Here is a 23,009-nt window from a genome sequence, read left to right on the forward strand (position 1 = left end):
AGTGTATTACCAGCCTTGTGTGTAGGAGGCGTTTGAACCAGTTTCAAGTCAAAGGAGGACAGTAGTGAAATAAAATCAGTAGCCTGGGCTCTATCCAAGTGGATGTTCATGTCACCCATGACAACCAATGGTGTGCCATCATCAGGGATCTCTGAGAGTAACATGTCCAGTTCCACAATAAAGTTGTCCAGGTGACCCCCAGGTGGGCGGTATACCACAACCATGTAAGCCTTTATTGGGGCAGTGACCTGTACTGCATGATATTCAAATGAGGTGTTATTGTCCAAGGGTTTGAACTGGCTGAAGTTCCAGCTATGAGAAAGAATAATGCCTGTGCCACCTCCTCGGCCAGAAGAGCGAGGTGTGAGAGAACACTGCATCAACTGATAGAGCAGTTGGTGTTACAGTGTTCTCAGGGACGGACAAGTTTCTGTCAGGGCTAGGACCTGAATGTTAGACAGTTTAGTGAGGAATTGATGAATTCTGCTTTGGTAACTGCAGACTGGCAGTTCCAGAGGCCAACTGTGATAAAAGGTTGTGGAAAAGAGGCATTCTGCAAAGTGGATAGATTATGCAGGTTTCGTTTTCTGTAACTATTGTGCTTCTTTCTGTTCCCATATATGACTTGTATTTTTTGGTTGCACATGTTGCGTTAGACTGCTGGGGTGCGTTAGACTGTTATGAGGCAGTGTTGCCTGTCTGTGGCCTTGCTCGGTGGACTCGCACAGGTAGACTCGCTGGTCTTTACCCAATGTGGTCTTCACACAATTGGGCTTCCACAAGGGCTGACGCTTACGCTTACGCTGACCCTTCAGCGCAGTCTGTGTACTTATATAGAGAGATATGCCACAGATGTGCACAATTGAGTTGATTGTGCACAGCCGCTAACCGCCCCAGCTGGCAAATTTAGATTCAAACTCTCTTAAAGCTTGGACTACAGTGAAACTCCGCCCCGGCAGTTTACACTTTTAGCAATCAATAGAGGGAGCCACACGCGTCAACTGCCTCACCTATTGTTGCAGAGAGAGTGAAACTAACACGTTCAGCCTAAGCAAAACTGCCAACAACCTACTTCCAACTGAAACAACCAAAAGCAGATTCCTCTTACCAAGTAGCTTCTCCCTTCCTATCTCAAAGATCAGAGCTTGTTCTGCTGGCAAATTTAGATTCAAACTCTCTTAAAGCTTGGACTACAGTGAAACTCCGCCCCGGCAGTTTACACTTTTAGCAATCAATAGAGGGAGCCGCACGCGTCAACTGCCTCACCTATTGTTGCAGAGAGAGTGAAACTAACACGTTCAGCCTAAGCAAAACTGCCAACAACCTACTTCCAACTGAAACAACCAAAAGCAGATTCCTCTTACCAGGTAGCTTCTCCCTTCCTATCTCAAAGATCAGAGCTTGTTGTTTATACAAATGTAAAAAGACATACATTCAGCAACGGTTAAGGTGTGACCAAACTTACATACAATATGGCAGCTGTTTGGGAGGAAATATGGAATCATTCTCTTGCTATGTGCTTGTCTGACAGTCATTTGTTGAAAAAGCCAAACTACTGGTCATTGTCATGTTACTGGCAAAAAGCTTGGACCTCCTTGTCATGAATTTTAGTGTTTATTTTTTCACTCAGTACTTGATGCTTTTTAAAATTTAATCAAGTAAAATACTTCACCCAAAAATATACTTAAGGAAGAGTAAAAGTAGTGATTTTATAAAACTACTCAAGAAGTACAAGTGCTACACAAAAAAGCAACTCAATTACAGTAATTTGAGTAAATGGGATTATTTACTCTCCAACCCGAGTTATAAGTGGGGAAGAATAACAATTCTGGGTGGAAAAAGTGGTGAAATGAGTTAAAAGTGGCACAAACAATAATATCATTACACACTCTTCAGCTCAGACATGAAGTTAGCCAGGACGCTGGCACAAATGATCCAATACGCATGCATTGATTTCATCAGTCAGTCAGGACTAGGAAAAGGACCTGTGGGAATGTTAAAGGGTAAGATTACAATATTCACGATCATAGCTCATTTATAGCTTTTTTTTTTAGGCTCTCTGGGTGATTAATGATGCTCTGTCTGTTTTCTGCCATTCTTCTCTTGTGGGTGGAGATAAATCTGCAAACACACCTCTGTGTATTTATTTGACAGCGCGAATCTGCGGAAAAAGATCCGGATACACGGTAGATCTCAAGATTAGAGACTAAGTGGGGTATAAATCAGTGGGGTATTTAAAAACATGTAGGCTGTATTTGTCACACTCAGAGAAAGTGACTGCTGGCTGTTTGTCGGAGGCTTAAGCTCTCACAGCTGGGATTTCTGCTCAACTGTCCAACATCAAAGATCATCATTTTCTTTTTCTTTCATTCTCTGAACGTTGTGTTAAATTCTGGAGTTTATTCGGGGCAAAGCATTTAATGAACCATCTTATGACGCTGACAGGTAGACTTAGTGGGCGTTACGCATGTTTGAGCTCTACCTTCACACCCATTTGAAGTTTAGAGCATGCCGTTAAACTGCCGAGGTTTTTCTGTTTGATGTGGCTGTAGGTGCATGTGTTGAGCAAACATTGACTTTGCAGGTTTATGGGTGTCATATTTTGTATTTTTTTTGGGGGGGGGGGGGGGGGTGGAATATTATCAGTTTGTAGGAGTGGCTAATTTTAACAAGGCCTTGTCTGCATCTTTTGTGAGCATCACATTGCGCAGTTGTCACTGCCACATGCTTCAGGCAAGCTGAGATGACTTCTCTGACAATTGTTCTCGGTAGGAGAAATTTTAACACTCTTTGATTTAATCTCTGACACTTTGAACTTTTAAGGGACTCTAATTATTTTTTTATGTGTGCATTCTTTCAGTTTGGCTTACCTGTGCCCCCATCGGTGAGTACACCTCTTTCATTTGGCTGGTTCTCTTTTACATGGCGCAGGGATATTTGTTTGTCAAGTTGTGTTTTAGCATGTTCTAGGCATGTTACTGGACCAGTGGGATGCTTTGAGGCTGATGTGAGCCTCTGTTTGTTTAACAGATTGCAGTTGATATAGAGAGTGTGGGTAGCCTTGTGTAGCAGGTTTTTAACAACTTTAAATCCACTTTCCATGTAGTCCTTAAAGTTATTTTGTTATGATATTTTAAACAGTGTTCAAACTGGAGTCATGGTATGAATTTTGACGCTTCAATGACGAAAAAAAAAAAAAAGATGAGAGTGTTTCCTCTCCCTCCTGTATCTCTGTGTTAATGACATGCAAGGTGGCACTTTTCCATTTTCTTACTTGAAAAAAAGAGGAGCTCAAGAATGCCTGTTAGGCTAATTATTACTCCGTTTTATGGGTGTCACCTGATTCAGGTGTTAAAGTGGAAGGGTGATTAAAAGATGTCAGGGCGTCGGTCACTGTGGTTTTTAACACCCACGGAAATTCCCGTTGAAACGTTCAAGTAAAACTGTTTACATATTGTTGTTTGCATTCCTAAACGAAGTCTTTCTGAGGAGACCCACCCATCCTCTCATCCTCCAGGACCCAGCATCTCTAACCTACGTGCAGCTGGGACCGAGCTATTGTTTGGTTTGCATCACGAGCTCTTTTCAAAGCGTCTACTTGGCCGACCTCGCAAACTCCAAACTCGCGGTTGATAGTGCTGTAAAGGAATGTGTGGGGACTCTGATATTTATTCTTTCTGTGAGTCAGCTGAAATACTCCGTTACCTCATTGGGTGAACCCTCAACTCCACACTCGAGGACTAGGAGGAATTCAGGCTTAGTGCTTGAATGTGTGGGGACTCCGGTATCGTGAGTCAGCGGAAACCTTTAGTTGACCCCAAACTCCACACTCAGAAGTGACAGCGCGAGTGCACAGTTGTGTTTCACTGTGAAAGATCTGTAAGGGCTCTGACATGAGCAAATTGCGCACTTTCCACTGAAGGTACAGTCATTTGTGTCAAATTCATGTTGTCTACTGTACAAAATGTGCATTGTCTTGCATTGCATGACAGCACCTGCGTCAGATTGGACTCAAAGTAGCCTGCTTTGTGGCCTTTCTTTTGCTGTTTCTTCCTGTCTTGGTCTTTGCTTGTGTACTTACTCTAAGATGTAGACTCACTCACTTTATTGGGCACACCTTGCTAGTACCAGGTTGCACCCCCTTTTGCCTTCAGAATTACCTTAATTTAATCCAGACATTTTGATCCAGAGTAACTTCATAGCATCACACAGTTGCTGCAGATATGCCGGCTGTACATCCATGATGTGAATCTCCCATTCCACCTCATCCCGAAGGTTCTCTCTTGGATTGAGATCTTGTGGTTGTGGAGGCCACTGGAGTACAGTGAACTCATCGTCATGTTCAAGAAACCAGTTTGAGATGATTTGAGGTGGTGCATGGTCCTGTTGGAAGTAGCCATCAGAGGATGGGTATAAGGTAGACAGACATAGATATGGTCAGCAACAATACTCAGGTAGGCTGTGGTGTTTAAACGATGCCCACCTGGTACCAAGGGGCCCAGAGTGTGCCAAGTAAATATCCCCCACACCATTACACCACAAACACCAACCTGAACCGCTGATACCAGGCAGGATGGATCCAGGATGGACAGGAGTGGCACCGGGTGTGGTCTCCTTCTGCTTCAAGGCTCCTCATGTTGTGTGTTCAGAGATGGTATTCAGCATACTTTGGCTGCTAGGGGTGGGAATCACGAGTGGCCCCACAATACAGTATTATCATGATTCGATATTATTGCGATTCTGCAATACAGTGAGTATTGTGATACCACATATTGCAATCTATACAGTTTTTTTCAACTGTTTAGCTGATTTAGCATTAGTCTTGCCCTCATGTTTGTCATATTTCCACAGTATTTTATTTTCATGTTGCACTTCTTGCAAACCTCATGTGTCGTGTTCATCTCATTTGTGCCCTGCTTGCATTCCTAATATCCTTTCCTAGGTGCTGACATGTTAGTTTTACTAACTTTCTCCTGCTCTATGACCGTCACCTCTCTTGACCTCACTGGACAAACAATTGTCCAAACAATTGATTTTATTTTTCCATTATCATAGACTGCAGTTCATAATAGCTATTAACTTGAAAAAAATCAATACTTGGTGGACGAGGCGATACGATATATCACCAGACAAAATACCACGATAGTATGCTGTATCGTTTTTTTTCTCCCACCCCTAGTGGTTGCAGTTTTGTAGCTGAGTCACCAATCTTCAGAAAAATGACATGTTTTTAACTGAACTCGTCCTTTACATCTATCTTATACTGCTAATTAAGGTGTGATATTTATGAATACATCATAAAAAGGTCTTAACCTCATTCCCCCTTTAATGCTCTAAAGTCTGAGCTGTCATGAAACACATCATTTTACCATATGCCACCTTGTTTAGCTCACTACCTTACTGCTGTTAACCCAGATTTCAACATTGGATTGATATTTTTAAGTACTAGGACTCACTACATGGTTTAAGACTTTTTATCACTCTGTCCAAGACCGAGGAGAATTACTGTACAGCAGCAACAGCAGCTTATATGACGAGTCTTAACTATTCAGCAGCTGATGGAGAGTTTCAGCGATTCAAAGGTAGGCCAACTGCATTTTAGTTTAATTTCTTGTAAAGATTACTTCAGAAACATAACAGCTATCAGCTCCTCTCTCATTCATGCTGCTTAGCACACCCAGACACGCCCGCTCCTCCTGCTGTCTCTCCTCTGGTCTCCTTATTTTTAGGTTAGACACACATGAACGCGCATGCAGCTGAACGCGCACACCAGGTGCTGCATGAACACTGATCAGTTATCAGGGGTTTTCTCACACAAAAACAACAAATATCACAGAGTAAAACAGTCTTAAGAAAAGGTTTTAGTCCTCCTCTTCATCCTCGAGTCCTGATGCAGTTAAAGCTCGAGTCCGAGTCCAAGACTAAATCATAAGTGCGCGAGTCCAAGTCGATCATGAGTCCTCCAAATCAGAACTCAAGTCAGACTTGAGTCCGAGTCCCGGATTCAAGTACTACAGCACTGCTTGGTTGTAATGACTGACTATTTGAGTTACTGTTGCCTTTTTATCACCAGTCTGCCCATTCTCCTCTGACATCAGCAAGGAATTTCCATTTATACAGCTGCTGCTCACTGGATATTATCCCTTATCAGACCATTCTCTGTAAACCCTAGAGATGGTTGAGGTTAACAATCCCAGTAGATCAGCAGTTTCTGAAATACTCAGACCAGCCTGTCTGATAGTAACAGCCAGACCACATTTAAAGTCTCTTAAAGCTGCAGTAAGCTATTTATTTTTAGTGTCGTATGCCCACAAAAACCACACAACCAGTCAGGGTCTTGTTATTGAAGCCATCTAAAAGAATTACACACTTCTACAACGCCTCCTCATGCAGCACTCCCACTTGAGGAAAACCAGCAAGGGACAATGCTCTAGCCAATGAGGAGGCTAGTACTTGCAGCCAATCACGGCTCAGGACGGAGGGAGCGTTCCTATTGGCCGTTGTAGTAGGTGTGCTTGCACCTGAGCTCAGTGAGAAGTTGATACAATGGCGGAGTAACCAGCGGTGTTCGGTCCTATGTAGAATTTGTTCATCCTGAGAGGAAATGTTTTCTAACCTGTAACTCAGCCATTGATTTCAGTGGAAAAGCGGTGCAAAATCACTCCACAAGAGCTTTGTCACTGTCAGTATTCGATTCAGCAGACGTGCACATTCGCGAGGAGGTATGTGAGAAGAGGGGCGGAGCTACGGAGCCCAAACACGAAGAAGAACAGGAAGAGAGGGGGAGTAGAGTTGATTCAACACGGTTCCAATTGCATGTTACATACTCGCGCTTTAAATCCCCTTTCTTCCCCATTCTGATGCTCCGTGGGAACTTCAAAAAGTCATCTTGACCACGTCTGCATGCCTAAATGCATTGAGTGGCTGCCATTAGCTATTTGTGTTAATAAAGTATTTAACAGATGTACCTTATAAGTGGCCGGTGAGTGTACGTGGCCGTAGAAAGACGCGTCTGCTAAATGACATTGTAATAATTAGAAAAATCTTGTAAAAGACAAAATTAGTAAAACATATCTACACTAACCAACAAGTAGGCTATCTTACAAAGGAGGGCAAATCCAGCACAGATAGGCTATCCAGAATTCAGACATCAAGGTAAACTGCACTGTAAAAAAAAGAGTATTTGGATAAACTTAAAAACACTGCTTCAAGTGGTAACACATAATTGAAATATTTTTTCCCAACTGAAACTGAAAAATTGTATGAACACAGTCCCTTTTAGTCAGATGTATTCCTTTAAAGTAATATCAACTCAGTTCTACTGGTATATTTATGTTGGGTTAACTTCCCTTTGAAGTTAAAGTACACTGTGGAAGCTTTCCTACACCAAAAAACGATGTTTAAATCCAACTCGAAAAAACATGTTTCAGTATTTTCATAAAGCTACATGTCCTTTATCCACTGCAATTTCCTCTTATTTCTATCAAATAATTTAATCTTGAATATTTATACCACTCAAGGTAGGGGGCTAACGTGACAACAAGTGAATCTGACTGGAAGGGTTACCCTGAAGAAGGAAATCCTCCTCCACTTAGCTCAGTATACCCTTCTTGGTGTATTTTTGTTGCTCCCCACAGGTGGGACTTTTTGGACTGAGTCAATAACTTCATTCACAGTGCAAAATTTTCTAATGCTCATAGGCATTCTAGGAAAATTCTGCAGTCATAGGCTGATTGTCAAACAATTAGAGTGTAATCATAAGAAAGACAAAGTGATCGAGTACTGTTCCATTCACTCTGAAAAACAGAGCTGAAATGGCAGTTTGGATTTCTGTAAACACAATTCAATGTTTTTCAACAACTCCCAACTGTTCACTGACTCACCTTATTTAAAGATGCATTTGATCAAGTACACTTCCAGAGAGTTTAGTTTATATTCCTCATAATGTTTAGTTGGTCCCCACAGGTGGGAATTTCCTTACTGAGTCAATAACTTCACTCATGGTGTCTAATGTCCAAAGGCATTCTGGGAAAACTCTGAAGATTAAGCAAACACCCAGGCAACCATAGCTCATAGTTCCACGTTAAAGGACCAGCTCGCATTTTTCCATTTGAAATAGCCCACAAAAGTACACAACCACCACAAAAGCACAAAAAAAAGTTAGTTTTATGCAAAATAAACACTCATATACGCTTTTGGAGTGTTTTCTCTCTGTAATGTACTCCTAGAAACCCCCGAACTATTCTGGCACTGTGACCACACCAAAAAGCTATAAAGGGACTTGAGCTTATTCATTGTTAATAGTATAGACCCGGATTTTATTCTGTCTAGAAATATTCATTTGGTGTTAGTAAAGGCAAGAGTAAAAGCAGAGAACAGTGTATGATCTGATAATTATTTTTGACAAAAGTCATACACAAAATGTAATTCAGTAACTATTACCCCTCTTTTTTGTGCAAACATGAAACCAGTGAAACATTTAAACCAAACACTTTCAACTTATTGTTTGTCTAAGTGTGTTGTCTTGTGTATTTTTGTAAAGCGTCCTGAAAACAAAATGGCTATCAAGATGGCAACTCTGTTCACCTCCTTTAATACTTTTATCTAAATCTATACAGATAAGGACCAAATTTTTAGCCCCCCTATGAAAATTTTAAAATTTCCCAAGTATCTCCCAAATGCTGTTAAACAGAGCTTTGCACTAAGAAACAAAATAATATCACAAAACCCAAAATTATGAACCCCTCTGACTCTAATAGTCAGTTGTGTCTCCTTTGTGCTATATAACAGCCTGTAGCTGTTTGCTATAGTTGTCTTCAAGTCTCCGACACGTCTTCTGAAGGACCCCAGCCTATTCTTCTTTGGTGAATCTCTTAAGCAACTCCAGATTTGATGGTTTCCATGGATCTTTGTCTTCAGTTTACCCCAAAGGGATTCAAGTCAGGGCTTTGAGCAGGCTAGTCACTAATGTTGGCTTTGGTTCTCTGGAGGGTGTTCTTCACCAGAAGTGATGTATATTTTTGGAGACAAATCCAGTTTTGCCGCTGACTGCTTTAGGTTTTCTTTTATAATCTTTATATATCCTTCTTCCCTAATTATTCCTTCCATCTTTACGAGATTACCAGTTCCAGATGCACTGAAGCATCCCCACAGCATAATCCTCCCACCACCATGCTTCACTGTAAGGATGATGTTCTCTGGGTGATACACTTCTCCCTTCTTTCTCTAAACTTCAGCAACGTCTCTATGGCAAAGAGCTCTACTGTAGTTTGGTCCATCTGACCAAAGGACATGCTTCCAGTATGCATAGTCTTTCTCAGGTTGTCCTTAGCACACTTCAGTTTGGTTTGAAGGTGTCTCTTCTACAGAAGTTGAGTTTTTCTTGATTTGCAACCTCACAGTCCATTCCTGTGCAGGGCTCTAGTGATGATCTTCTTTCAGACTACTATTCCTGACTTGGCTAGGTCTTTTACTAGTGTCTAGTCAGATGTTCTGGGGTCTTTAGACACATCTCTCGCTGTATTTTTTTTCCCCAGAGTCTTTGAAATCCTTCACTTCCTACTGCTACCAGGCTTGTTCTGAACTGTGTGGCTTTCTTTGAATTTCTTGATGATACTTCTCACTCCAGCTCTTGACTCTTGGAAATGCTGTTATAACTTTGACACCTACTTTTTGAGCATCAACAATTCCTTTCTCAAGCTAAACTGATTTCCTTTGTTTTACCATCATGCTTTCTGAGGTGGCAGCTCAAACCCTTACTTAAGTGTTTATGCTGTGTGTAAATTGGAGATAATCCTCAGTTTTAACTTGATTTTACAAGCCTTGAACATTACAAAGTCCAATCACATCACTGAATCACAGTGGGTTGTGTTATGGCCCAACAAAAAGGTCAGTTCCAAAAGGGGCTAATAATTAAACGTCTTCAAGAACCTTGATCAAGTCCAGTTGCCCCCTTGACAAAGATCTGGATAACCTATTAATTTTACAATGCAACTGCATAAAGCACCTACTGAGGCTGGTCACACACTACAGGATTTTAATCCTGGATCGACGCCTTATTTACATCCCTGGATGATCGTGGGGGTGTATCTCGAGGGAAGGCTAGTCGCAAATGATTATCTGTCTGAATAATCTTGATATTTATGATTCTAGGTTGTAGTGCTTCTGACAAAAATCCCACAACAACCAATGAGAGCGAGCAGACCGGGTAGAGTCACCAGTTAGACGTTACTTCCTTTGGCTGCTTTAAAACATGAACACAACTGTACCTTAATTCCAGGCTGAACTTCAGCCATACTCTTTCCTTGTTTTATCATTTTTCTGCAACTATAACACATGCCTGGGCAGCCTGTGGTAAAGGGACAGTCAATGGAGGATATCAAAAGTCATCCATTCTTATTCTGAAATCAGGTTTGATTATGTGAGATTCTTTGTGTGGGGAATCTTCACTGGATCTTTGGATATATTGTCCTTAAGCCTGTGATCTGCCACATTTTTAAAATAGTTTCAGATTTACAAACCACACAGAATTTAGGATATAGTTTTTGTAAATAAATAAATGTTTTCCTCTTTTGAATTAAAACCTCCAATAATTCTACACCAAGAGGACAAAATCTTACCAAACAAAGGCACTTATCCTATTAAAAGCACCGATGTTAAATCCCACTATTACTCGCTGCCCCTGGCATTCCCATCCACTACCACAATCTGCATCATCAACCTGCAACATGTGTATCTGCTTGTGCATCTCTGGGTTAGCATTGTTCTGTTCTGTAAGGATGCATTGCAATCCTTTGTTGTGTATTTCAACTAAACAACGGTAAACACAGGTGAGAAGTGCTCAAATAGATGTTGTAGTGGCACCAGTACACATTTGACAGACACATTTGCACCATGAATGCAAATACTTTGTGACATAGCTTGCAGATCTGCAATAAGTTATAAAGCTAGGTTATTATATTCATAAATCCACATTTTGTCATGTGTGGAAAGGGGTCGGCTGCAATCTTACGTGCATGCCTCAGAGTCCTGGAGGTGTACAGGTCTTGGAGAGATGGTAGATTGCAGCCAATCACCCTTTCTGCAGAGCCAATGATACGCTGCAGCCTGTTTTTGTTCCTCACCGGGGCTGCAGTGTACCAAATGGTTACTGATGAAGTTAGAATGGACTTGATGATGACGATGTAGAAGTGTACCATTATCGTCTTTTGCAGGTTGAGTTTCTTCCGCTGCCACAGGAAGTACATCCTCTCTTGGGCTTCTTTGATGAGGGAGCTGATGTTGAGCACCCACTTGCAGTCCTGGGTGATGAGGGAAGGAAGCAGAGAGATAATTTAAGAGCATTGTGGCAGCAAGGAAGTAGCCAGTAAAAAAAAACTACTGTGGCTAATAGTGGTGAGCAGCTGAACGACAGTTTATACAGAGCAAGTTGGTTTGGGTTGTGGGGTTAAAATTATTTTAGAAATGTCAGTTATTAGTTTAACTGTCTCATAAATCTGGTGATCCTACTTTAACTGTTTGGCTGGGTAATCATGTGCATCCCTGAATAAAAAGACCACTTGTCTTGCCATTTTAAGCAAAAGTTGGGCTGTAAGCTAATAAGAAAGTTGTTCCATTGTCCTTGCATGTTACCATGACTTCATTGTGGTTTTTCTGCATGGTCTGACTGGTTTTGCCACTTATCCCTATCCTCATGCCAGTGACTCACGCCTACGAATTTGTGTGTTCTCTGACAGAATCCAACCAGGAAACCTATGGATTCAAAAAAGACTGTCACAGGTAAGGTATTCCCCTTTCTTCCCCATGTGGGTGTGTTGTGTGAGAACCAGCATGTCTTGGGAGGTGCATACCTGTAGACACAGGAGGGTAGAGATGAAGAGCCGTGTCTAAGAGGCACTGATTTGCTGTTAAGAGGTTATGTGCTGATGTCTTTTATATGTGATAGCACGCTATCAGATGATCTGACAAGCTCATTGCTTCTTAACTCTCCATTCTCTGTGAACTCCTGTCACAATATTTATGATCTCTAGATGACTGAATGATCTTGGTGACGACTGGCCCTGAGCCCCAGTTTTATAAAGTCTCTCTGATTCCTCTCTAAAGGGTTCAAACTGATATACAATAAAGTTTGGGATCAGGTTAAAATGGCTGATGAAACATTTCTAGCAGATTATACTGAGAATGGCAGAACTTTTAAGACTGTTTTTACAATTTGCCATAAGAGGGCAGTGTTGCAAAGGATAAGATAAAACTGTGTACTGACATAGATGGAATCTATAAGATGGTGTGATAAAAATTATTTTCTATATGAATACAATGGTGTATTTTAATTGTTAGTAAACATATACTGTCATATTCTTTCCTTGTTGCAGAAAAACCTGTCTGGACACAGAGTATGACACCCGTGAAGCTGTTTGCTGTGAGAACCGTCTGCACCCGGGACCAGGGCTGTTATGCTGTGGGAAATTCCCCTTCAACCCAGCAGAGGCCACCTGCTGTAAAGTAGAACAAGGAAATAAAGTAACAGGTAACTGTTGCACATTTTTGTCACAACCTGGTATGATGGCTGGTTTTAGATACAGGCATCAGAAGCATATTTAGAGTACCTCCACGATAAGGTGCTTAGAAATGCATGGAAAAGAGGCTGAGGAGCAGTTTAATGGCAAGTTGTGGTCCGCCTCCTCCTTATTTCAGGACATATGAGGCAGATAAAAAGCCTGGTGATGATTTCAAGTGTTGAATTAGCATTTTTGTTTCTATTTGACTGGAGTTATCAATATGAGGTCCAAGGATGTATCAATGCAAGCGACGGAGACCATAATAAGGTGGGTAAAAAATAAAGCTATCATAGAGATAGCAAAAACATTAACGGAGACAAAATCAACAATTTGGTTCAGTGAGTGTGCCGGACACTCAGTGACAAGAAAAGATTTGGACGAATACAGCAGAAAACTTAAATGGATTGTCCCAGAATCCTCTCCTAGGTAAAGAAAAACCCCTCCACAACACTTAGAGAAGTTAGCAGTACTTTAGAGGCAGTCTGTGTTTTACTGAGTATGTTTACATGGACTTGAATATCCCGTTATAAGTCTTGTCCCTGTTTTGATCATACTTAGGATACTGCTTTTACATGCACACATAGAAACCTGGTTATTTATATCCCTATAAACTTGAGAAATACCTGGTTACCTTGTATATCTGGTTTCTGATGACTGCATCATATCTGCAAAAGTTCATCCAAGAATTTTATGTTTTTCTTGCATGAAAAGGTCCAACCTACTACACATCCATAAAATAGATATCCATCCAGTATCCATTTCTACACCACTTATCCCGTTTGGGATTGCTGGGGCTGGAGCCTATTCCAGCTGTCATTAGGCAAGAGGCAGGGTACACCCTGGCACCCTGGACTGGTTGCCAGCCAATCACAGGCCTGACATATAGAGACAACCAGGCACTCTCCCACTCACACCTATGGACAATTTAGAGTCACCAGGTAACCTGACAAGCATGTCTTTGGTGGTGGGAGGAAAGCGCCCACGCATACATGGGGAGAACAAGCAAACTCCGTACAGAAAGACCCTGATGGGGAAGTGAACCAGGAACTTTCAAAATAGACAATTCTGCTTCATTTTTCAGGCTGTGAGTAATACTTCTTAAGAGGTCATTAACATTATACTGGAACTGCCTTTTAAAAATGATCTTATCAAGATTAAAAACGTGTGCTCAACTGAAGAATAGGTAACAAACAACTACAGAGAAGAGACAGAAGATGGCAAAGAGTGAAAGGGAAATCTTATAAATCAGCTCACAAGACTTCATGTTTCAAATTCTTATGAATATGAGGCGATAATAATAGTTATTAATCAGGAAGAAAGTTGAGCAGAGATTCAAAGAAAGAGCAACTAGCCCTCCTGAGTGGAATAACTGTCCCGGAAACAACTTCAGAATAAAAGCTGAAAGTGAGAACACGTGAGCTTTTACTCTGGCAGGATGCTACCAAGTGCAGTCTTTCCATCTTTGGTTCACAGAACTCTAAATGCTCAATAACTTGTAGTGTACAATGTTACAATGTCATTTAACAGATGCTTTTATCCACAGCAAGATACATACAGGTAGACAGGTGTCCCAGGAGTTAAGGACCTTGCCCAAGGGCCCAAACTGGATATTGAGTCTGTACTGACAGGGATTCAAAGCAGTGGACCTAGGTTGGTGGTGTAACCCACTGAGCTATCCAGCCCTCAGTGTAAGCCTTCATTCTCTGTCTCTACAGTAAACTAAACTCATGTTTCATTTATGGTGAAAAATTTTAACCGTTCAGTCCACCGTTTCTCCGAATATTAGCGTATTTAAGCACAGAGCTGACCAGCCATTCTCGCCACACATCCAACATATTTCAAAGTATCTGAAGTTACATGAGCAGTCTAATCAAAGTAGCCCCTGCGCAGGTAGTCTACAGCTGTCAGAAAACAGGATACAACATTTACGTGCCGAGGTATGGCTATTCAAAAACGAGAGTAATGCTATAATACAATTGAACATAAACATTTTTCAGTACCTTTTGCTGCATTCAGGTCTTCCACTGATCAAAGTAGTGCAGTAGGTCTTCTTCTGTCACAGAACCTCTGTGGTTCTTTTCCTAATTTCTCACACAGACTCTGTGTACACTTGAGCACAGATTGATCTCAGGAAAAAGGAAAAAGTCACACAGGTCTAGATCAGGTCAATATGGAGGATGATTAAGCACTGCGATTTGTTTTTGGGCCAGAACCTGCTTTCCTGAGAGCAAAGTGTGAGCAGGTGCGTTGTCTTAATGAAGAATGAAACCATTTTTCCACAACTGTGGTCTCTCCCTTTTCAGACTTGTTCTCTCAGCTTTTCTACAGCCTCGTTGTAATAGTGATGATTATCTGGTGAACCCACTCCTCCAAAATTAAACTCCTAATGTCAAAGAAAACAGTCAACATAGCCTTGAATTTGGACTTTCTTTCCCACGCTTTCCTCATCCTTGGTGATGATGGTGTTTTCCAATACATAACTGATGTTTGTCTCAGGATTGCATTGGAAAATTCAAGTGTTGTCGTATCACTCCATCTTAAAACTCTCCACAAATTTGCTAGAATTTTTCCTTTTGATCAGTAGTCAGAAGTTTTAGGATGACTTTGGCGCACACTTTTGTCATGTTCAAACTTTAATGCAAAATTTGCCGAACTGTCTCCTTATCACTGATATTCCTTTGTTCAATTTGTTGAATGTTGTCAGAAGTTTTTGATGTGCATAGGCACCCAGAATGTTCTGTGTCTTAGACCTCCTCTCTGCCTTCTCAAAATCTTTAAGCCATTTAAGCACACGTGACATCTAGTGTTCACCTCAGTTAATGTATGAAAAGATTCAGCTGCTGTTTTGTTCAAATTAATCAAAAATTTAAGTTGATGTGTTGCTCAAATTTTAACCTAATCATTTTCCAACACTTTCTCGGGTACTCTGGCTTCCTCCCACCACCAAAAAAACATGCTCATTAAGTTAATTGATGACTCTAAATTGGCGGTAGGTGTGAGTGTGCCTGGTTGTCTGTCTCTATATGTCAGCCTCTTAAAAAACCCAGAAGTCCATGTAAACATAGTCATTGTCAAAGTCTGCAGTCGAGAGATGCCTTCAAGAATGTAAATACAGAGGCGTTACAACAAGGTGCAAACCAGCAGTGACATTCGAGAGCAGGGAGGCTAGATTAAACTTCAGCAGAAAACATCTAAAAAGCCTCCCAAGTCTAGAATCAAATTCTTAATTCAAATGAAACCAAGAAAAACAGGTACCAGAATGTTTGGAAGAGAAAAGTATGGAGAAGGGAAGGAACAGCTCATGATCCAAAGAACATCACAAAATCGACCATACATAGTGTGGGCAGGGGTATGGCATGCTTTTCAGACGCTTGAAGACGAAACTGAAAGCAGAGAGAGCCACAAACAGGCAGAAACTGAAGGCAGCTGCAGTAAAGGTCTGGCAAAGGATCTTCAGGCAGGAAACTATGAATTTGGTAATCCCCGTTGTCCAAATACGTTTGAGCCCCTGATAATGGAGGTATTCTGAATCAAATGGCTGTGATTCTATGACAGTATCACCTTAATTGTTTAATTTGGGTAGTAAATAGGAGCAAAATGATAACAGTTCATATTCGTGCAGACCTAACTGTATGGGCCATCAGTAGAGCTGTATTCTTCAAGTGTTATGCCCCAGGTTACACCCTATGACACATACAATTCTGATGAATTGTTCTGAATAAAGACAACAGGAGCAAAATAGCCAATGCAGAATGAACTTCACTTTCTGTTTCATTACTTTTTCCCAGGTTTTTCAGCTCTACTCTTACAACAGGCACTTGAAATTTAAAATCAGATTGAAGAGCTAAGGTTAAAGCCTTGCTTTGCCACAATATATCAGATAGATTTCCTCCTTACTTATTCATACCCCAGTAAACCACAAATGCCATCATGTTGAAATGCTGTTGATGAACCTGCTGCACTGTAGAGCTGTGTGTTGATCAACTGTTGCATCACTGCCTTACTTCAAGTAAACATGTTTGTCTTTGGAGGCAGGGTTAGGTTTGAAAGTTGTCATCTTTTTTGGCTCTTGCTGGCCATGATTTTTGGGAAGGACGTTTTCTGTTCCAGCACAGATGCACAGGTTCCTGATGTTTAGCCAACTGCAGATTTATCAGAAGAAATACGATCGTGTTTTCAAGGGTGGTCTCAAATTCTCACCCACTCACTCTTAAATCTTATCCTTCGCATGAGAGCAGCAGCTGTGAGCTATTGTAGGGCTTTTAACAGGATGTCTGACAAAGGGGAAAACATGGAAGAGAAAGAGCAAAAGCTTGCACTTGTAATCTAGATTATGTTCACAGCTGACACTACAGTGCTTATAAAAAGTAATCACCCCCTTGGATCTTTAACCCTTTTATTGATTTTATTACTCAATCATGGTCAAAATGATTTGGCTTTTTAGACAAAAAAACACAAAGGCAATGTTAACTTAAAAAACATGTAATGTAAAATGAGTGAATAAATATTAACCCCCTTCAAGTCAGTCTTTAGTAGATGCATCTTTTGCTGCAATCACAGCACTTAGTCTGTGTGGATAGGTCTCAGTCAGGCTAGCACTCCATTCTTCTTTGCAAAACTGCTCAGGCTCTGCCAGGTTGCACGGGGGTCAGGCATGAACAACCCTTTTCAAGTCCAGCCGAATTCTCAATTAGTTTGAGAGCTGGTCTTTGACTTGGCCACTCCAGAACATTCACCTTGTTGTCTTTAAATCATTTCTGTGTAGCTTTTGCTGTATACTTCGTGTCATTGTCTTGCTGGAAAAATAAATCTTCTCCCAAGCTATAGTTCTCTTGCTGACTGAATAAGATTGTCCTGCCACTTTCATTTTACCCTCTACCTTTACAAGCCTTCCAGGCCTGTCAGCTCAGAAGTAACCCCACAGCATGCTGCCACCTGCATGCTTCACAGTAGGGATGGTGTGTTTGTGGTGATGTGCAGTCTTTGGTGTCTGCCAAACATAGCATCTTGCCTGATGATAAGATCTCAATTTCTCAATTTTCGTCCGTAGCCTGAACTCAAGGGGTGTTCAGTGCCTTGGATTTATTTGTATCATCACGTGACTTTCATTTTTCAGTAACCTTTTTTCTGAGTTGCTTGGAGTGTATGTAGTGACTTATTTTACATTAAATATTTTCATTTAATTGACATAATTTAATAGAAATGTGATTTCACTTTGACGTAAGAGGCAATGTTTTTGTTTTTTTGTTTTTTTTTTTCAAAAAATGCCCAATTATATTGATCATGATTAATTGATTAAACTACAAAACTATGCTGAGCCAAACCGGACCACTTTGTAGGAACAGACCATACACGAGTGTTTTAACAAGATGTCATTTAAGTAACTTTTTAAAATTGTGTTCATACATAAATGATTTTCTTGAATCATGAACTGTTTAAAGAGGTTCTTCTACAACCAGTGACACCACAGCCCTCTATGAGTTGTTTTTGTGCCTGAAATGAGCTTCATCTGACACTTCTCTGAACTGGGAACTTCCATGTGCTGACTGGCACTTTTACACCCTCAGCTCTGCATGTTGCTTAACTTGATGTAACCTCTTGATTCTGCAGCTCATGTTACACAAGGACTGAGCCAAAGTGTGTCTTCTTGCTGTGGCCTGAAAGCGTATGACTCGCTCAATGAAATCTGCTGCCAGTTGACTGTCTCAGAAAAGCCTGCAGCAAATGCCCAATGCTGCGGTAAAGGTGAGTGGGGCTATTTAAAGACAGTTAACACCATACAACATGTAGATTATGATCAATACTGGTGCCATGAACACGATTTATAGCTTTTAATTAAGCCATCACATCTTTGTTGGTTTAGATCGCTGGCAAATATGCATTAATGTTTTCACCAGACAGTTATCAGACACATATCGAGCAGGACTGGGCAGTATCGAGTCTTAAAGATATACGGCATTTGAAAATTAAATGATAGAAGGTAACACTACCATTTCTATCAGTACACTTTGAGTCAATCTAGATTTGAAGAAAAAACCTAAAGGTCAGGTCAGGAATGGGAGCGTGTGCTGATTCAGCATTTCACCGAAAGACTCGTTTTTCAGCTGTTTGGTTGATGTACTTTCACCCAACAGAGTTCACCCTGATTGGACTACATGTAGATATGATGCATGTTTAGATACAAATGACTATATTATTGTGATACAGAATGAAAATGGTCTTCTCAACAGCTCCTTACGATGAAGACACACAGCTGTGCTGCGGCCCGCAAGATAAGGAGATCATGCTCAGGAAAAATTCCAGTTATCACGTGTGCTGTGGACAGGACCAGTATGACAAGGAGAGAGAGTGCTGCTGTTGGGTAAATGACTCCTTTGACATACAACCCAGTGGCTCCAGTTGCTGCGTGGAGACGTCAGGTGTGTCCTACCTTACCCTTTTAATAACAATTTCATGCAAAACTTTCACATCCTGTTTAAAATTTGACAGGCGTTTCTCTTTGATTGCAAATGTTGAGTGATGATTGCTAACAAGGTTGAATCACGATTGTATCCTCCACCTTGCAAGGAGATTTAAAAAATAACAACTGTTTCAGACTGGGTGCAGTGCATGTTGCTTATCCTGAAATCTTTGCCATGTGGTTATAACTTTAATGTAACTGCCAGGCTTTATTTATGAATAAAGTTTAATTAAAACAAAAACAAAAATAAAAATACATTGTATTGGCAAATAGTGACACTTCCTTTCTGAGATATAGATGGCCTCACAGATGAATGGTTTGTGAATGTGGCCATCAAAAATGTACTATCTGAGCCAGAACCCTCTCACTTGATTTTGCAATTAAGTTTCTATGTTTACAAGCCAGGACTTCAGACTACAAGTGCAAGCACACCACATCTTACATGACAAGAATCTGAAGAATGGAGGGCTCAATTATTTTTTATGGGTCTTGTCCAAAACAGACAGGAAAATGACGAAGACAGAGCTGTATTGATCTTGTTTTAGCAGATATGCATGTCCACACCTGTAGAATAGGTCACAAGTAAGGTAGCCAGTACAGTTACACTTCTAGTTTGTGCTTTTCAAAGTAAAAGCCTGCTTTGGCTTTTCTGCGAGTAAGTTAAATACTTGCTTTGGTAAGCATGTAAGGACACTGTCAGTTCTGTGGATCCAGCAGCCCTCCTTCTATGCATGCCATGGGTATCCTGGCTCGAATATTGCTGTCAATTATAGGGATATAAAATGGTCCTCAGTCACACTAGCATCATGTTTGTATGTATATGAATATGTTACTTGCAATCATTCTGCAAATATTCAGGTGCATTATGTCTTGAACTATATTGTTTTACCCGTAATTCTGATTGGTTGGTCTTTAGACAGCTGATCATTTCTTTTATTTGATTCACAATAAATGTCATGCCTGAGTTTTTCTCACACTTGTATATTTTCATCTGAGACTAAAACATGGCTTCACACGTTTCCTATTCCCATCTTTAAAATGTTACTGTTATGATAGATTAGTAAACTGTGCTATTCCTGTATGTTGACCTGCTCTTACAGGTCAAGCAGTGCCGGCTCTCTGTGGTGACAAGTCCTACAACACTCTCAACGAACTATGCTGTGGATCAAGTGTAGTAACCAAGACGACACCAGAAACCCAGTGTTGTGGTAAAGGTGAGTAGAAATACAAGCGAAGTGTTTTAGATAAGTCTCTCATTCAGGTCAGTTGTGTTTTTATCTCTGGTAGAAGTAACACAGAATGATACTGTTTTTTTTCCACAGGAACATTTGAAAAAGACAAACAGTTGTGTTGTGGACTTGATGAAATCATCCTCGAGAAAATCTCTCATCACCATGAGTGCTGTGGACATGATCAGTACAACACTTTGACTGAGTGCTGCTGTTGGTTGGACGACTCCCTTCAGAAACAACCTATTAACTCTGAATGCTGTAAGGAGGAGCTAGGTTTGTACAGATACATTTTTTTTTTATTTAACCTTTATTTAACCAGGAAGTTCCATTGAGATTAGAAATCTCTTTTGTAAGAGAGACCTGGCCAAGGTAACAGCCATACAAAGTCAAAAGTGATATAAAACAGGTACAGATTCATGATACATAAATGATCAATAAAACAGTAAAAACATTAAAACATTAAAACAATAAAACAGAGTAACAGCTATTCAGAGAAAGTGGCCTCTCAAGAAAAACAGTGACATTCCTCCTTTACTGCATTCTTTATGATACTCTTAAAATCATTAAAGGATATGAGTGTTTTTAATTTGAGAGATTTTTGAAGGCTATTCCATGACCATGGTGCATGATAGGAGAACGCTGTTTTGCCCAGATCCATCAAAAACCGGGGAACATTCAGAAGCAACCACTTGGAGGCTCGCAGATAGTAACTACTAGAGCTGATCGAGAGAAGGTTGCTGAGGTATTCTGGGAGTTTACCTAACAGAGCTATATAGATGAACATATACCAGTGTTGTTGTCTACGAATGCTTAGTGATGTCCAACCAACCAGATCATAAAGAATGCAGTGGTGAGTGAGAGATTTTGCATTTAAAATGAAACGTAGAGAAGCATGATACACTGAATAAGGAGGAGGAGGCTGCATGCATATAAAGTATATCACCATAATCAATCACAGATAGAAAAGTGGCTTCCACAAGTTTTTTCTTTGCAGAGAATGTGAAGCATGATTTGTTCCTAAAGTAAAAGCCAATCTTCAATTTGAGTTTCTCAATTAGATTAGAAATACGTACATTAAATGAAAGCTTTCATCAATCCATATTCCTAAATATTTGTAGGAGAACACCCTTTTAATCAATGTGCCATCAGACACAGACATTTTTAAATATTATCTTTATAATACCTAATAGCCTCTCAGATTCACGTTTTCACATTTTGAAGCACATCTGTCCATTAGAGTGTGCATCATGGAAATGAATTCTTTTAATTACTGAATTAAAAACTTGATGAAAGAAGGGCTCACCAGATTGGAATTGGGACTTAGACCACATGTAAGTGGGAATTTTTGAAAACCAAAGTTTTCATAGACAATTCCATCTACCCACTTTACATTCTCAAAAAACATCTTTGTAGACATGAAAAAACATAAAATGCACTTTTACATGCTGTAAATAGCATGCCATGTCCACAGTCGACTGTCCTTCACTGTGTGGGTGAGGCAGCTCACTCAGAGGTGACTACAATGACCATTTCATTTTCAAAGTGGACCTCCATAGTTCGTTCAGGCATCTTTGTTCATTAGCACAGTCTAAGAACAACTAGACTACTTGTGTAAGCCAAACTGGTTTCCCCGTCTACTCATAAATACTTTTCAAAATGGCCAAAATGCACAAAAAAAAAAAAAAAAAGAAAAACTCAGTTTGGATTAATTCCTGCCTTCGTGCAGACTAAACTGGATTAGGAATCCTATTCTTTTTCATAATGGAGATGAATTATTGCAGTTTTATTTGATTACAAGGTCATTGGGTCCCCCATATTGTTTGATGCACCACATGTATGTAGTATGTTCAATAAAATCAGCGCATTAACCACAACAGATCTATGAGGTATGGCTATTTAGAAATGAAACTGTGCTTATGAGGATAAAACCATGTGGTTCACAGTCTGTTATTTGTTAAAGGCTGGGTATTCACACATAACTCCCGTAAGTTTCCCATAAGTGACGTCTTTAGTTCACCACTTGCTGCTGATTGAAGTCGTGTGTTTGTGCTGAGGAAGAGAAGCTTAAAAGTTGAGCAATGCATTAACATAAAATTGAACACAAAAGCAGCTGAATCTTGTGGTACATTAACTGATGTGTACGGGGAACACTGCATGTCACATGAGGAAGTCTAAGACAATGAACATTCTGGGCGCCTATGCACATCAAAAACTTCTGAAAACATTCCACAAATTGCACAAATCATTCAAAACGATTGACGACTCGGTTTAAGAATGATAGCAGAAATAGTCTCCATTGATAAAGAGACAGTACGGCATATTTTGCATGAAAGTTTGAACATGACAAAAGTGTTTACCGAATTTTTTCAAAACGTCTGACACCTGATCAAAGGTAAAAATACAAGCACATTTGTAGAGACATTTTGGAACAAACTGAAAGACACCACATATTTTAAAAGTAGTGATAACATGCTATGAAACTTCCAATACAATCCTGAGATAAAACCAAAGTAGTGCATTTGAAAGCACCACCTTCGCCAGAGATGAAGAAAGCCAGGCACAGCAAGTCCATGTGGGTTGTTTTCTTTGACAGTAATTGTATAATTTTGCAGGAGTGGTTCCAGAAAGGTTGATAGTGAATCAACACTGTTGTGGAGCAGTAAATCATCAGTTGTGGAAGAATGGTTTTATTCTTCATTAAGGCAACATGCCAACTCACTGCGCTCTCGTTAAAGCAGTGTCTGACCCAAAAACAAATCA

The 23,009-nt window shown here is 40.3% G+C and overlaps 1 protein-coding gene across 2 annotated transcripts in view; it reads left to right on the forward strand.

The window, feature by feature from the left end:
* The first annotated feature begins 2,658 nt into the window (after positions 1 to 2,658).
* The window catches only part of si:ch211-195m9.3, a 42,166-nt gene continuing 21,815 nt past the window's right edge, over positions 2,659 to 23,009 (forward strand). Inside the window, exons 1-8 of one of the 2 annotated variants that reach the window (XM_041800281.1) lie at positions 2,661 to 2,768; positions 2,861 to 2,884; positions 11,736 to 11,778; positions 12,372 to 12,526; positions 18,168 to 18,302; positions 18,788 to 18,976; positions 20,118 to 20,231; positions 20,340 to 20,522. In XM_041800281.1, the coding sequence (XP_041656215.1) occupies positions 2,744 to 2,768; positions 2,861 to 2,884; positions 11,736 to 11,778; positions 12,372 to 12,526; positions 18,168 to 18,302; positions 18,788 to 18,976; positions 20,118 to 20,231; positions 20,340 to 20,522 (868 nt within the window). In that variant the 5' untranslated portion in view covers positions 2,661 to 2,743. Of the gene's footprint in view, positions 2,769 to 2,860; positions 2,885 to 11,735; positions 11,779 to 12,371; positions 12,527 to 18,167; positions 18,303 to 18,787; positions 18,977 to 20,117; positions 20,232 to 20,339; positions 20,523 to 23,009 lie in introns of both variants that reach the window. The other variant, XM_041800289.1, reaches the window with a different exon arrangement.

The sequence above is a fragment of the Cheilinus undulatus genome, linkage group 2, assembly GCF_018320785.1.
Source record: "Cheilinus undulatus linkage group 2, ASM1832078v1, whole genome shotgun sequence".
Classification (NCBI taxonomy): domain Eukaryota; kingdom Metazoa; phylum Chordata; class Actinopteri; order Labriformes; family Labridae; genus Cheilinus; species Cheilinus undulatus.